Below are 15,123 nucleotides of genomic sequence, written 5' to 3' on the forward strand. Positions count from 1 at the left end.
CTAATAAAGAAGACATCTATACTAAATATTCACATTGAGAACACGAATGGATTCTGTTATTACAAGAATATACAAAGAAAATCATTTTTCATAAGGCACCTCTAAACTTTATGTTCCAGATCTATACTGCAACCTTTCTCATATTGACAAATTTTATGCATGTATAAGAAAATATCACACAAAAGAAGGAAAAAAATTAGCACATGAAAGCAAGCATAATAATAAAATGACCAACATGCTCTCTCCACTAAGACTGTTTCACAGATTAGTGTGAGAATAATGAACAGAAATGGAACAAAAAGTGAACATTTTTGCCAAATTTTAAGACATCTCAACCATACCTGATGTGTGATTCTAAAAGTAATATAATGAACACATCTTACAGTGAAGTACATATGTTCCACTAAAAAAGAAAAAAAGAGCATGTATTCCTCACGTATATCAATATGTGAGGAAAATAAAAGGCCTCTTTAATTTCAAAACTGTTCACAAATCTTTTATTTGCAGACATGCATTGAGAATTAATTTATTCTTGAGTTTCACCAGTGATCCACATGTCATTGATAAAAAGCTTTATCAATATGTAGTAAAGTATACATTTACACAGAATACCATATACAAGAACAACTTTCTATTTCTCCATATAATTTGAGGCAAAGTTGGATAAAAAAAAAATCAACTATTGCACTACGACATCATATTTTCAAAAGTTTGATAACAGTGGCCTAAGAAATCTTGTGTTGCAGTAAAAACAGACAAAGTGTTTTTGTTGTCAAAGATTACAGACTTTATTGAATAGATATGCGTTTTCACAGTTACACCATTTCCCTTCTGTAGAGAATGTGGTACCAATCAATGACACGGTAGATAGGAGAAGTGGGTTTTTTTATTCATTTAAGGGTGCTTGTTCAGTATAGTAATAACTGTTGGATATGGCTTTATAATCATCATCAGCTAATGAGCCATTGCATCTCATTCCTCACATTATCAGATGATTCTTTGTGTACAGTACTGGCACATGGATCATCTCAGACCATTTCAGGTGCCTGAGTCTGCTTCACAAAATATATATGTATAAAGAGTTAAATCCCATTTGAACACTGCTTGTATAAAAAACATCCCCTTTCATAGAAAATACAGTTTTACACATACAATTTGGCATAATCAAATCATATTTTAGAGTGTGTGGCATATGTTAGTAACGTTATTGCATACATGTATAAAGTACAAGGAAATGTATCTCCCTTTGTCAATGAACTTAGTGTTAGTACTGCAGATACAATTTTGGTTTTGTGCAGATTTTCATTTTAAGTAGGCTAAAGAACGTAGAAAACCATTTCTATGCAGAGTGAGAATACAAACTACAGTATTAGTATTGTTTTAAAATGTAACTAGGACATTTGGTTGTAGCAGCTACAGGTACAAAATAACCACAATAAAAATATCCCTTTGGTAGCTAATGGGAGGATTTTTTATCCACAACTAGCTAACCTGAGATGTGTAAACACACAAAAATTACTTGGACACTGCTAAATACAAACAGCATAGGTAGAAAAGAAAACAAGTGGCCATGTAACAGTCTCCTGACACCAAGACGTACAAGTAACAGTGACACCACAGTAACAATAAACGTGGAACATGGCCACAAAGGTCCTGTTTTATAAAACACACACATGCATGTAGTTCAGTTGGGTTGGCGCATAGTGTTTACAGCTGTGTGTGCCCAACCTCCCACTGTGTTTGAGAGATTCACTGCTCGACGTGTGAGGTTTGAGCGACAGAGTTTACCGCTGGGGTCCAACTTTCTCATCATTGTTCCTCCAAAACGCTCCTTTGTACTGCCTCTGCTGAGAAAAACAACTGTTGTCAGACAGATAGTATAGATAGTTTAAAAGGGAGTTAAGAGAGAGTATTTGGAGACCTGTGTCAGCAGATGTCACTGACTGGATTTTTGGATTGTTTTTATTACAATTAGGAGTTGGTGACGTTGATTAATATGTATAAGCATTTGTGACAGTGTAAATGCAATGCTGAAACTGCAGGGATTGTCTTGTGCACCAGTACATACTAGATCTGTAACTGTATATTTAAGTAGGTGTCTGGGCCACTACTTTTAAGCTCTAGATAACTTTTTCAGAGTTCCCCATTTCATCACATATACCCTTAATATTTTTTCTAATCAGTGTCACTGAAATTTATTTGTGTGTGAATAAACAAAACTGAACGGACTTTCTCAAAAACACTGACAAACTTATTATTTTGGGTAACCCTGCTTTGTAAAGATCTAAAAATAATGGCACTAAATTAGTATAGCACATATAACACAATTCTGTCTAATTTCTTAGTGCAATTGAAATATGAGTCACAATTTCACTGAGACAAGTAGTTTTTGCATTGAAAAATAATCACTGTGACTTTTGGTGGGGGTATCTACCAAACAAGCTAGAAAATACAATATGTATATTGAGGCATCACTGCAGCGCCACGATTGTTCATTGTGGTATGCCAAGACAGGTTTTACATTTATCATATTCTAATTTTGATAATATATCTGACAATTGTTCAGTTCTCTCTGACCCCAAGCATGGAAAGAATAATTTTATAGGTGTTAAAGCAATTCAGACACTTGCAGACATATTTGGAAATATGAGTAAAGACAAAAGAGCTGAAATGTAAAGATGTAAAGAGTAAAAGAAGTTGATTTGTAACGCATGGGTCAGTTAAGAGAGGTGAAAGACAGTGTGACTGATAGAAAAGAACAGTGAAAAATGTAAGTTATTCGCTGGTCATAATGGGTCAGTGGCTATAAGAAAGTTCATAATGACATGCACACATTAGTTCGTGCATCGCCATACAGACGACAGGCAACGGAGCAGTTTTGTCATGCACTGTCATGTCACAAATTGATCAAAGCTCAAGACATGTTTTATAGTTTTGTTTGTTTTTTGTAGGATCATATCTGAGATGTCAAATTTACCTTCTTCCCTTATTCCATTAGAGAATAGCTGAACCTCCTGTTGCAGATGGAAGACAAACTTATGTGTAAGTTACCAGACAATGAGCTGTACACAGAGTGAGTGCAGAGTTTTCCTTTGTAATACTCACAGATAAAATACAAGGTCACTGTGATTGTGCCTGGCAGTGTATCTAATCCTGGTTCAGGGTGGGTTCAGACCATGACCCAACATTTTGAATGTCAACACAGGAAATGATGCAAAAACGCACGTACTACTCAAGTGCATATTTGTCATTTCTTCTGGCTTCAATTCCCACACCCATACTTTCTGCCCCTGCTGTGTCCCCTTGACTCCCTCCTCATCGAATACCAGAAACAGAGACCCAGTTTTAAACCGAGGCGGGAAGAATGTATGTGGGGGAGGGGGAGGAAGTCTGAGGACCCACAAGCTGCACCACAGACTGGGATTCTTTTGGTGGGTGCTTGAGGAGAAGGAAGGCAGTCATGTGCATCTTCTTCATCCAGAATATGTTTGAATAAACATGAATAGACTGCATGAACAATGCACCAATGCTTACATTTATATATACAGTAACAACGAAAAAGCCTTTTGTTTCTCACTATAACAAAAAAAGTCATTAAGACAAAATTTTTATGCAAACTGTAAGTGACACTGATCATAATAATTTAGTGAATGGGGAGGCTCTTACCTGTCATCTCTGCCGATGAGTTCATCAAAGGCTTTGGACAGATGTTTGAGTTTCCTCAGTCCACTAGAGACGGACTCCAGATCTTTGTCAAATTTTCTGTAATAGTAGAGAGGGAAAAAATTAAAGCAGAGTAAAAGAAGCAGAAGAAAAAAGTTAACATTTGTGTGTGATATTATTTTTGTCCAGGTCCACAGAGGAGAGATTGTGCAGCTTGGGTGTATTCCACTTTTGCTGCCTTAACTACTGCTCAAGGTCTCTTCATTTAAGTGCAAGTTTCTGTACATATAAACCCTAAATACTTTTTTTTCCCCTCCTTACTCTAACTGAGGGTTGAAGGACAGGGGGTGTTGAATTTGTATAAGTAGTAAAGTCCGTTTTTTGGTACAGTTTCAACTTGAAAAATAAACTTTTTTATATAATGGATGAAATCATGTAAAACAGAAGCAATTAAAAAATATTTACAAATGTAAAACACTATTAAAGACCCTGGAGTTAAAATTGATCTGATCGAATAATAAATTAACAAATTTATTCATCTATTTAGATGTTATTATTAGTTAGATATTCAGATATCTTACACCAAGTCTAAAACCATTTATCAGCATTGCCAGCTTGCATAAGGAATACTAAGTGAACATCTGGATCACATAAAGTGTAACTTACAGTCTCTGGTTCTGAGTGTTGGGGGATGCAAATGGACTCCGTAAAGCAGCCATGCGGACCAGCTGCCTCCTGCCTCCTCCAGTTTTCACCCCCCGTACGCTTGCCTCAGGTGTCTTCTTCATTCTAGACCCTGGGGTGCGTCCTGGTGTAGCTGTTGCTCTTGGGGTGCGTCTGGGTGTTGGAGGTCTGCGGGGCGTACGTTTTGGGGTGCGAGATGTTGAGGCAACAGGTTCCTCCCCATCACATGTTCGTCCTGGGGTTGCAACCAAACACTCCTCACGTGAAAACTCCCTGTTTCTCTGAAATTTCTGGGTGGGGAAATGATAAAGGAGCAACAAAACAATAAACAGGCTACTTGAGTAAATTTAGATATTAGCACATGCATTATACAAGAGTTAAACCATAAAAATACCACACATTAACAAATTGACAGGCTTTTTCACATCAAGTCACATACCTGATAGACTCCACTGATAGAGTTTCGTGCACTGCGGGTAAGTTTGCGGACTGTGCTGGGTTTTGGTTGCTCCTGTTGTGTTTCCCAGGTTGGATTTTCAGGAAGGGAGTTTGTCTGGATGGATCGAAGTGGGAGACGCTTCCTCAAAGACATTCGCAGACTGTTGAGTGATGATGAGGAGCGGAGCTTGCGGAAACGATCAGGGGCTTCTGGGGAGCTGTCTGGTCCATCAGACTCATCCAGGACTGTATGTGCCCGCCAGACTCCTACCATAGCTTTACCAACCCCATCCATCATTGAAGATGCCATGATGAACTGATAGAATGGAGTAAAAACAGAGCATTGAGGCTTGTGTCACAGCAGTATAACTTTTCGTAGGGACTTTAAGAAGCCTACATTTTGGCTTCTCATACCTTTCACAAAGAAACAAAGACCCCCAGCTGAATAACGGTCCTTGTGATCTATTGTCAATGTCTTTAACTCCTTGAGCGCCCTGTCAGCAACAATTCTGATCATTGGCCAACTATTTAAATTATTTATGAAGTGAAGACAATAAAGAAAGTCACAATTTTCCATTTTTTCCTTTCTCATGTCACAAACTGAAATCAACACCATGCATCTGAAAAACTCAGATGCCAATTTGAGTAAGATCACAAATGATCAAATCAGCTAATCACACTGACTTTTGGTATGAAAGCTAAATAATATGATATTTTGGACAGAAACACACCCTGAGTTCACTTTAAATGTTGTATTCATTCGTGGGATATTTAAGATCCGAGAAGCAGTTATTCCAGAACAGAAATAATATCAAAATGCAACAGCAATGACAAAAGTGACGGTCAAAAACGAACAAGGGACAGAAGTGACTGTTCACACCCATTACAATAGAGAACCTGATAATCGTGTTAATGAAAGTCCGTGGCTATTGTTTGATCAGATTTTTTTTTTCTTGCAGACAGCAATTGTCTTTTTTAACCACATTCCAATATAGCCAGAGGAGGTGATTTATTACAACTGAAGAAATTATATTACACTAATCCGACTATGATATGTTAATGAATTGGCTAACAATAAAAAGGAAGCTCTTTTATTGTTAGCAATTCTGTGTTAAAAACGCTAGCGACAGCACGTTACATGGCGTCGTTTAGACTGAAAGAAACCCGCGTTACATTTCCGAGAAATGATAAAATAACGCTTCTTAACCATATGTAACTGAACAATTATATTAACTTACCTTAATGAATCGGTTGATTAAAAAAATGACCCTCTGTCTTGCTGTTGTTTCGTTCACTGTTTGAATTTGGCGGTGGACAGCACACAACACAACACCACGCCCTGCACGCAACGCCGGCATGATGACGTCAACGCGTCGCCTAGTCGTAAATGTTGAATAAACCGGAAAAATAAATAAATAAATAAATAAATAAATAAAATAAATAAATAAATAAATAAATAAAAAATAAAAATAATAAAGCTTCAACGTTAAATTCTAAACTTAAATTAATTTCCTCTAAAGTCGTGGTAAGTTGTGACATAGTTTTATTATGTTTTTGTTTCTTTGTAATTTCCCCCTTTTATTTTTATCTCCCACATTTCCGTAGGAGTTTTATACCAAACTTCATCTCATAATTTCATATATCCTGTTCATTCTTGCTCACAGATTTTTCATAGAAAAAAGTTTCCTCCATTACCAGGCAGGCATGAACTCAATAATTTTTCTTAATATGTCCTTGACTTGCTTTGAACATTCTTGACTGCTCTGGGCATCAGTATATCAGTTAAACAGTTTGAAAATGTAAGATCATTTCCAATATTTTCTAGGAAACATAAAAACGTCCTTGGGGTTTTCATGCAGCTGTTTATCTCCACAGATGCCGGCTCCCATCATTATATCTATTACACATTAAAATATGAATTGTCCTTGAACTTCTTCTGCAGGTCACTCCTTAAATTCTTCCTTTCACATCAGCTTTAATAAATTATTGAGGCACATCAGAAACATGAAAACTCCATTAAACATGTTCATTGTTATTATGGTAACTTTCATTTACCATCATCATTAGGCCTACAATTTCATTATGAGCTAATAATTTTGTTTCTTTTGGCTACAACATTTGGGATTAGAAATTTAAGATTTAGACCAGCAGGTGCCTCTACTTGCCTGCACACTATGCTGTCAAATGCTTTGTCAACCTGCAATTTATCTTTGGATTGATATTAAATATAGAAAATGACACAGTGTAGGAATATCAGAAAAGAGGTTCCTAATGTTTTAGCTTCTGATTCTCATTTTAGCATATTATCTACACAGGTAACAATCTGGGGCCTATTTATTAAATATCTTGGCATCGCTGTGGGAATTTTCCAATAAATATTTGGGCATTTTAACCAAAAGATATCTTAGTTCTGCTTATATTAGAACAGTACCCGATGAATCCGACTCAGAATAAGACACAGCTGTAGAGGGACCCATCCTCTCCCCTTTCAAATGTCAGCACACCCTGTTCCATCAAATAACACCAACATCTCAGCTTGAACAATATGAGCTCACTAAACGTGCATTCTTGTTGAACGTGCTGTCCAATTCATTTGGTGTTTCACTGTTTTATGTGGCCACGTTAAGTGTCATTTTATTGGTAAGAACATCTTGTCCTTGATCTTTGTGAAGGCCAGTGCCTTTTGTTTCAATAAGAGTAAATGTATAACATGATTTTAACAAGCCTTCATTTTATTGTTGACTCAGGAGTTAAAGTTCAGTGCAAATGTGAGAACTGGAAAGGAACATTTTGACTAAGGCCTTTTTAAGACACAGAAAATGAATGAATGAATGAATGAAGAATAGAATAGAATAGAATAGAATAGAATAGAATAGAATAGAATAGTCCTTAAAGGATAGTTAGACTTGGTTTTTGACTCTGTTTGTATCACATATAAAAAATTACGTAATTATATAATACTTACTACTATTAACTACAAGTTAAAGAGTTTTTCCTGCCATAATCATTGGTTCAAAATGGAAAATTACCACAGTAGACAGGGTGCTACAGTTTGTCTGATTTCTCAAAAGTTAAATAAATTTTATTATAAAATAATAGAAACAGTCGAATCAGAATTTTCCACACAAACAAGAAAAATAATCTTCATAGTTTTTCTCCTCTGATAAAGTAGAGCCAAATTATTTAGCCAAAGCTCACTTGCAGCACTGTCAAAAGAGAAATGAAGCATAGCAGGTTAGTGGGTTCATGTTTTTGTACTTTATGAAGCTGTATCACATGTATGTATTTTACATGCCACTGTACCTTTGTGATTTTCTTCCAACGTGAAACAATGGCAAGGAGCGTAGTGAGGCAAACCACCACCAGTCCTGCTATCATGGGCATCAATGGAAACTTCATGGTCTTTGCTACAAATTAAATAAGGCGATCAGTTATGATTATTCAGTAAAACAGTAGTGTGATAATAGGATTCATCCAAAAACATCTGAACTGACCTGTTACAGTAACATGAAACACCTTGCTGTGAGTTCCATACATTGGAGAAACAGCAGAGCACTGATATGTGTTTTCATGCAGGTTTTTCTCAGTGCTGTCGGCGGTTAGTCTGCTTGTAAAGGCTCCGGTGGATATTGTGAAACCACCTGCTAACACATCTACCGCAGTTCCATTCATTTCCCATGTCACAGATGTGACTGGCGGATTGGCCCCGATATCACACTGCAGAGCGAAAACAGACTCTTCTTCCACTGAAACATCCTCTGATCCAGACAACGATGGTGGATCTGAAGAAGAAGGAACAAGGAAAATACTATTGACAACACCTTTTGGAGCAATTTTGACAATGGTTTTAACTTTAAAATACATGTCTGCTTCTTGAACCAGACTAACATTTAGTAAAGTAGTAAAGTTGTAGCTTTCTGCAGATATTTATATTGTTTAGGGTGATTTTTCTGTTACTGTTATAAAAACCTCCTATATTTTATTACTTTCTACCTACCTCTATTTCTGTTAAAAATTCAACGGTGACATAAGTGACAGGTTTCCGTTACCCTAAAGACTCAAACCTCCGCTGGTGACCAAAATCATATCCTGACCTAAAATGTTTAATACCTGTTGACACACTAATCCTATCAATCCATGTAAATAATTGGCGTAAAATGCAGTTTGTCATCTTTTCATGGTCATCAGATATGACCCATTTGAACGTTCAGAGGCTCCATTTTGAACGAGGAAACCCTGTCATCTTCTACAATATTGATTCACCAGTAAAACCACTTGTTTTACATTAATGATGTATTTGCTGACAAACTCACTTTTTCTTCAGTTTTCTCTGTTGTGATATTATAACCTTTGAATGAACTCTGAATTTTTATGAACAGCTAAATTAAATACATGAAATGAAATAAAGGAAAATACATGACTTACAGTAAAAAAAAAAAAAAAAAAAAAAAACCTCAAAATGTAGATGATAATATTATAATAAATAGCGATAAAGCCTTAAAATAGGTTAATCTGAGAGAGAAAATAATTTGGGAACTGCCACAAAAGTAGCGCTGGGTCTTTATGGGTTAATATTTGATGCCAGTCCTACACTGAATCTTTTTGAGAATAATGGGTAATAAAGAAAAGAATATCTCTCTATTTTTTAGAAGAAAGAGTATTTTAATTCTGTTTGTGTAAAGTTTACAATAGGCAATGACAAAACCTTTATAAAATTAAGCTATTTCTAAAAAAACAAACAAAAAACAAATAAACTCTCAACACATTTTTGTTTCTGGAGTTTGTTCACAAAAGTGTTGAACACATCTACAATAAAAATTATATAACTGACATTCAATTTCTTCATCTTTGTGGGGACTCACATGTGACATTCAAGGTGACAAAGGCTCTAACTGTAGAATTCTTTCCCAGCTGGCAGGTGAACGTGACCTCATTGTCCTCATAGTCGATGGGTGTGATACAAACTCTGCTGAGACCCTTCTTATTTTCGTCCTTTAGGCTGACCAGAGCATCATTCCTCTTCCAGACCAGTTCCTCGTCAGGCTCGTCCTCATACTTGCAGACCAGAGACACTGTCTCATCCAGCTTTGTTTCTAAAATTCCCTCAGTGTTAACAGCATGACTGGCCTCGATTTTGACACCTTATTGGGGAAAAGTTGATTAAAGTGAGGCTGCGAAATCAACTGAAATAATGTCAGTATATGAAAAGAGCTGATTGGTAAAGGAGTTTTGGAAACTGAGACACTTACCTGATGTCTGTGTTGTGCAGTGGAGAAGCAAATTGAAAAGCAGAGGTATTGACATCAACTTCATTTTATCTTTCTTTATAAACCTAGAAGAAAGTGTACATACATTGTTTATTAAAATGGTTAAATAGTTTATTTTGGTTAAAACTAACAAAGAACACAATCTAGATCTAGATCCTGCGTAGTATATTGGGAGGCAGCGGACACTTTTTTTTTCTGCTTTAACCAAGTTTTTTGTTATGATATTGTCATTTTATGTGTGCTTCAAGGTTTGTAGTAGCTAAGATTTGTCTTTGAGCATTAAAATGATGTAAAAAAAAAATCTAACTATAGTGATCCAATCTTACTTTGGCTGGTTTTCAGTGGGAGTAAGGAACACACTCTTCTGAGTTTACTGAAAGATAAAGGAGGATGACTGTGTGAGACTATTTTAACGTGTCAGTTAGAAGTCACATTCCATTCAAACTGATTTTTTCCAATAATGTTGGAAAGAAATGTGTTCATTGCCGCTTAATATAAATATGTGCTTGAAATTTTATTCTTCTATGAGAGTCTGTGATTGTTTGCTCAAACTGTTTCTCCTACTTTCATGTATTAAATAGAATAAAGGCAGTTAGTTGTTATTAACCTTTACTTCATACAGTTGGTATACTGGTAAAATGACATGCTTTACAACACTATAACACATCAAATAAGCTGTGAATAAATCCATTTTCTGCTCACAAAACTGTGTTAAAATCTTAAAAGCATTCTTTTGGAGTCTGCCTTCATTTAAATAAATCAGCGTTCTACAAAAGCAAGGCTGCAATTGTGTCCTTTTTTCTATGCTTTGGAAAAATACACTAAAATTGTAGAAAATTTGTGTCGAGTTGTCTTTGTGTGACAACAGAGCTATCATCCTCATGAGTCATTTAGACTTTTGGCAGACTAGTTCTGTCTTTGGACAAGGACTAAAAATGCTGTCAATGTTAAAACTCCTAGAATATTTTGTTCATGAAAGTTATTTGTCATCACATTATCAGTCAGATTAAATTTTTTTCTGTTTTAAGAGGTGAAGACTCACCAATAGTATAAGTGCATTCTGGATTTCCCATTAAATAAAAAAATTAAAATAAAACATACCCCATAAAATCATGAATGCAAACATAAATGAAAATTTTGCCTCCTGAGATGAAGAGAAAAGCTACTTACCCGACTCTGCTTCAGTTTTTGTTTTGCCTCGTGTGGGAGTTTTCTTTCTGATGTTGCCTGTTTGTGAATATGAGGATGTGGAAGATCGTTCTTAAATGCTTAACAGCCCTTTTATGTTTCCCATACAGATGAGGAGATTTTTATAACATACGTCCAGTTACTAAACGACTTTCTCATCATTCTGCCTGCCCTGTGTTCCTCCCATCCCAGATTTGTTTTATTGTTGCACAGTCATAATGTCCAAACACTAGATGTAAGGGAGTTTTTATTGACTCTTGTCATTTTACTGCCAGTAAAACATCTTGGGTGTGGATATGAGGATTAAAAATGTTTTACAGGTTATTCACACCCAAAATGAATCAGTAATGAAGTGAATGCACAGTATGATTGAGAAAATTAAGTCATTAATCAACCATTAATCAAAATAATCAGAGTGCAGCTATTTTCTACACCACCCGAGTCACAAAGCAATGAATTTATAATATTGAACAAGTCAAGAAAAAGTGCAATATTACCTTTGCTTCGTATTAACATTATAGGAACATGCAAATTATTTCCAAATTTAGAAAATTAGTTAATTTATCTAATTACATTTTCATCTTTAATTCTTATCAGCTTTGTGTTTCTTTATTTTGATATAATAGGCATAAGACAACCTCAACTGAAGAACATATGATGAGAAAAAAAAAACATCCAGACAAACTGTCTGTCTTCTCTAAAATAATTCACAGCAAGTGGTGCACGTTGTGAATAGAATGACCACCAAACAGTAACTTCACACAACTAACTGACCTTTTACACTTCTAAAAGTCTAAATATGTCCTTCCTAAACATGTAAAAAAAAAAACAAAAGACAACAAATCCAAATGCAATTCATAGTGTTTGAGTCTTACCATTTCACACTGACATCATTCACCTCTATATTAAAGATTTGTTTGATTTCATGTTAAAATTTAGTGGACAAAACAGTGTAAACACACTGCACACGCTGTATAACTAACACATTTGTATTGAGACTCACTGTTCTAATGTGATGTCAGGTTTCCTCCGACTGGATAAATGTAAGAAAATAACAAGGAAACGTGCAGGAATGGGGCCAGGATTCAAGTTAGGCTTAAAGAAAACACTAAAACAACAGGGCATATTTTAGTTACTTATTACCTCCAAGGAGGTTATGTTTTTACCAGCATTGGTTTGTCTGTTTTTCTGTCTGGTTTTGGACAGATTTGGATGAAAATTTCAGGAAATGTTTATACAGGCACAAGGAACAAATGATTAGATTTTGGTGGTGATCTGAGGGGGTGGGGTGGGGGTGTGTGTGTGTGTGTGTGGGGGGGGGGGGCACTGATCTGTTTTGGCGGAGATCTGCGCTCTCCGAGTGCTTTTCTAGTTGAAATATGCAGAACAGAGTGTGGACTGGAGAGTGTGCTGTTGAGGAGATCCAAATGTTGTGATTGTATATGTAAGCTGTGTATTTCCTCTTCTACCCACTAGAGAGAAGCATCAGCCAAGAGAAAAAAAAACTTTAAAGCTACAGGTTTTATGACTTGGACTCTTGTTGCATTAAATGAACACGATCAGTCCAGTTACTTCATTGATTTTGCCTTTATCACTGTGTGTTAGCTTTGTCCACTATGAATTTATGCATCGACTTAACCATTAGAGGCTGTACCCCCCTTGGGTTCTACATTTTGTATTTGTTTGGAAGATTTATTTCTTTGTGTTCTTTGTATTGTCTCATGTGGGTACCTCTTCTATCCATAAATCTATGATAATTCAACATCATTATTTTATCATTTATTTTTCCTTTGCAACAACAACTTTTCACATGTGTAATATGTGAATCAGAATTTTACATTTGTTATTTTGTTATTGTTATGAAGCTATTAGTGGCTTTTCTATGTCTCTGATGTAATGGATCTGAAATTTTTATTTATGTTTGAGACATTCACAGGCATGTCAGACTATCATAATATGCTGTAGAAAGAAAGATGTGTCCCTGGTTTTTTTATGATATTCAAAAGCAACACATGACTTTTGTAATGCGCTGTAGAACACATAACTTTTTTCATCTTTTTGTTTTGTTTGTAATAGACAATTCAGTCTAGATTATTTATACATGATCTGGCTAAAGATTTTTAATTTACTGACATGTTACTTCAAGATTCAAGAAGACTTTTTTGTCATCAAGCAGCCATGCAAACAATGAGAAAATGAAGACTCAATATTTAAGTATGAATGGTAAACATGTTAATATTAAGATAATTTACAAAAACAATATGTGTATGTACTGTAGTTATGGCTAAAAGCTTTGACAGTGACTCTTTACATAAATGTGATTTTTTTTTTTTTTTACCCCTGTAAGTTTTTGAAACTTAATAAATGCTGATCTTGTTCTTCAACGTACCTCAGAAATGTGGAAAAAACTAAGATAAGATAAGACAACAAAACATAATCCTTTGTTAGTATCATGATAGGGAATGGTGGTGTGATAAAGTGGCATAAGGATAGGGATATTGAAAGTAATAGTCAATTGTAAAAAGTCTAAAAAATATGCAATTTTTAAAAAATTTATACATAAAAATATATAAAGTTTCACTCATTAAAAATAATATTAATAAATTAGTAAATATAGAGAAAATATATGTAAAAGAGTAAAGTATTATCAGTATTAATAAGTGCTGACTGTGAAAATTATGAAAAGAAAATGTGTCACTGCTAAAACCTTTGGTCACAACTGATCAAAAATACAAAAATTATTGTAACATTTTCAAACTGGACATTTTTCTCTCTATTGTATTCAGAATATTTGTGCTGTGTCAGATTCCCATAGATCCCGTGTGGTCAGGTCAGATCAAAGGTGAGCAGCAGTTGCAACAGTGTAGGATATGAAGCAAATGCTCTTTGTGTTTTATTGCACAACTGAGCACCGGGTAACCTATATAACTGACAGACAAACACACACACACACACACACACACACACACACACACACACACACACACACACACGCACACACACTAAATCTGTGCTTGTGACATTAATAAAACGTCAACTGTGCACCATGGATCTTTTTCAAGAAACTCACGATTATTACCAGTGATTAAATCCGTGCTGCCAGGGTCATTCATTAACATGATATTAATATAATAAATTATTGTTACAAAGCTGCATCAGGGCAAAGCAAACATAGTATTTAGCACATGTGCAATTGTGTTGTTTTATCTGACAGCTACATGAGAAGGGTCAAGGTACACTTAGAGGTACACTGAACAAAAATATAAATGCCCCACTTTTGTTTTTGCTCCCATTTTTCATGAGCTGAACTCAAAGATCTAAAACTTTTTCTATGTACACAAAAGGCTTATTTCTCTCAAATATTGTTCATAAATTTGTCTAAATCTGTGTTAGTGAGCACTTCTCCTTTGTCCTTTGCTGAGATAATCCATCCACCTCACAGGTGTGGCATATCAAGATGCTGATTAGACAGCATGATTATTGCACAGGTGTGACTTAGGCTGGCCACAATAAAAGGCCACTCTAAAATGTGCACTTTTACTGTATTGGGTGGTCCAGGGGGGGTCAGAAAACCAGTCAGTATTTGGTGTGACCACCATTTTCCTTGCACATTCTTCTTCATGAATTCTCTGAAACAGCTTTGGAGATGGCTTATGGTAGAGAAATGAACATTCAATTCACAGGCAAAAGCTCTGGTGGAGATTCCTGAAGTCAGCATGCCAATTGCATATTCCCTCAAAACTTGTGACATCTGTGGTATTGTGCTGTGTGATAAATTTTGGAGTGGCCTTTTATTGTGGCCAGCCTAAGGCACACCTGTGCAAAAATCATGCTGTCTAAGCATCTTGATATGCCACACCTGTGAGGTGGATGGATTATCTCA

General features: G+C 35.6%; 2 protein-coding genes across 2 annotated transcripts; both read right to left on the reverse strand.

Annotated features, from left to right (window-relative positions):
• Window positions 1-889: 889 nt before the first annotated feature.
• pimreg (PICALM interacting mitotic regulator) lies at window positions 890-6,117 on the reverse strand. Its single transcript, XM_030153276.1, has 5 exons — window positions 6,024-6,117; window positions 4,787-5,101; window positions 4,330-4,637; window positions 3,667-3,762; window positions 890-1,844 (listed from the first exon to the last, which is right to left on the reverse strand). The coding sequence occupies exons 2-5, from the start codon at window positions 5,093-5,095 to the stop codon at window positions 1,685-1,687; spliced, it is 873 nt and encodes a 290-aa protein (XP_030009136.1). The 5' UTR covers window positions 5,096-5,101; window positions 6,024-6,117; the 3' UTR covers window positions 890-1,684.
• Window positions 6,118-7,979: 1,862 nt separating this feature from the next.
• Window positions 7,980-10,101, reverse strand: tmigd1 (transmembrane and immunoglobulin domain containing 1). Its single transcript, XM_030153486.1, has 5 exons — window positions 10,035-10,101; window positions 9,648-9,926; window positions 8,280-8,567; window positions 8,089-8,192; window positions 7,980-7,991 (listed from the first exon to the last, which is right to left on the reverse strand). Exons 1-5 carry the CDS (start codon window positions 10,096-10,098, stop codon window positions 7,980-7,982), a joined length of 747 nt encoding a protein of 248 aa, XP_030009346.1. The 5' UTR covers window positions 10,099-10,101.
• Between the last annotated feature and the right edge of the window lie 5,022 nt (window positions 10,102-15,123).

The sequence above is a fragment of the Sphaeramia orbicularis genome, chromosome 14 (genome assembly GCF_902148855.1).
Source record: "Sphaeramia orbicularis chromosome 14, fSphaOr1.1, whole genome shotgun sequence".
Taxonomy (NCBI): domain Eukaryota; kingdom Metazoa; phylum Chordata; class Actinopteri; order Kurtiformes; family Apogonidae; genus Sphaeramia; species Sphaeramia orbicularis.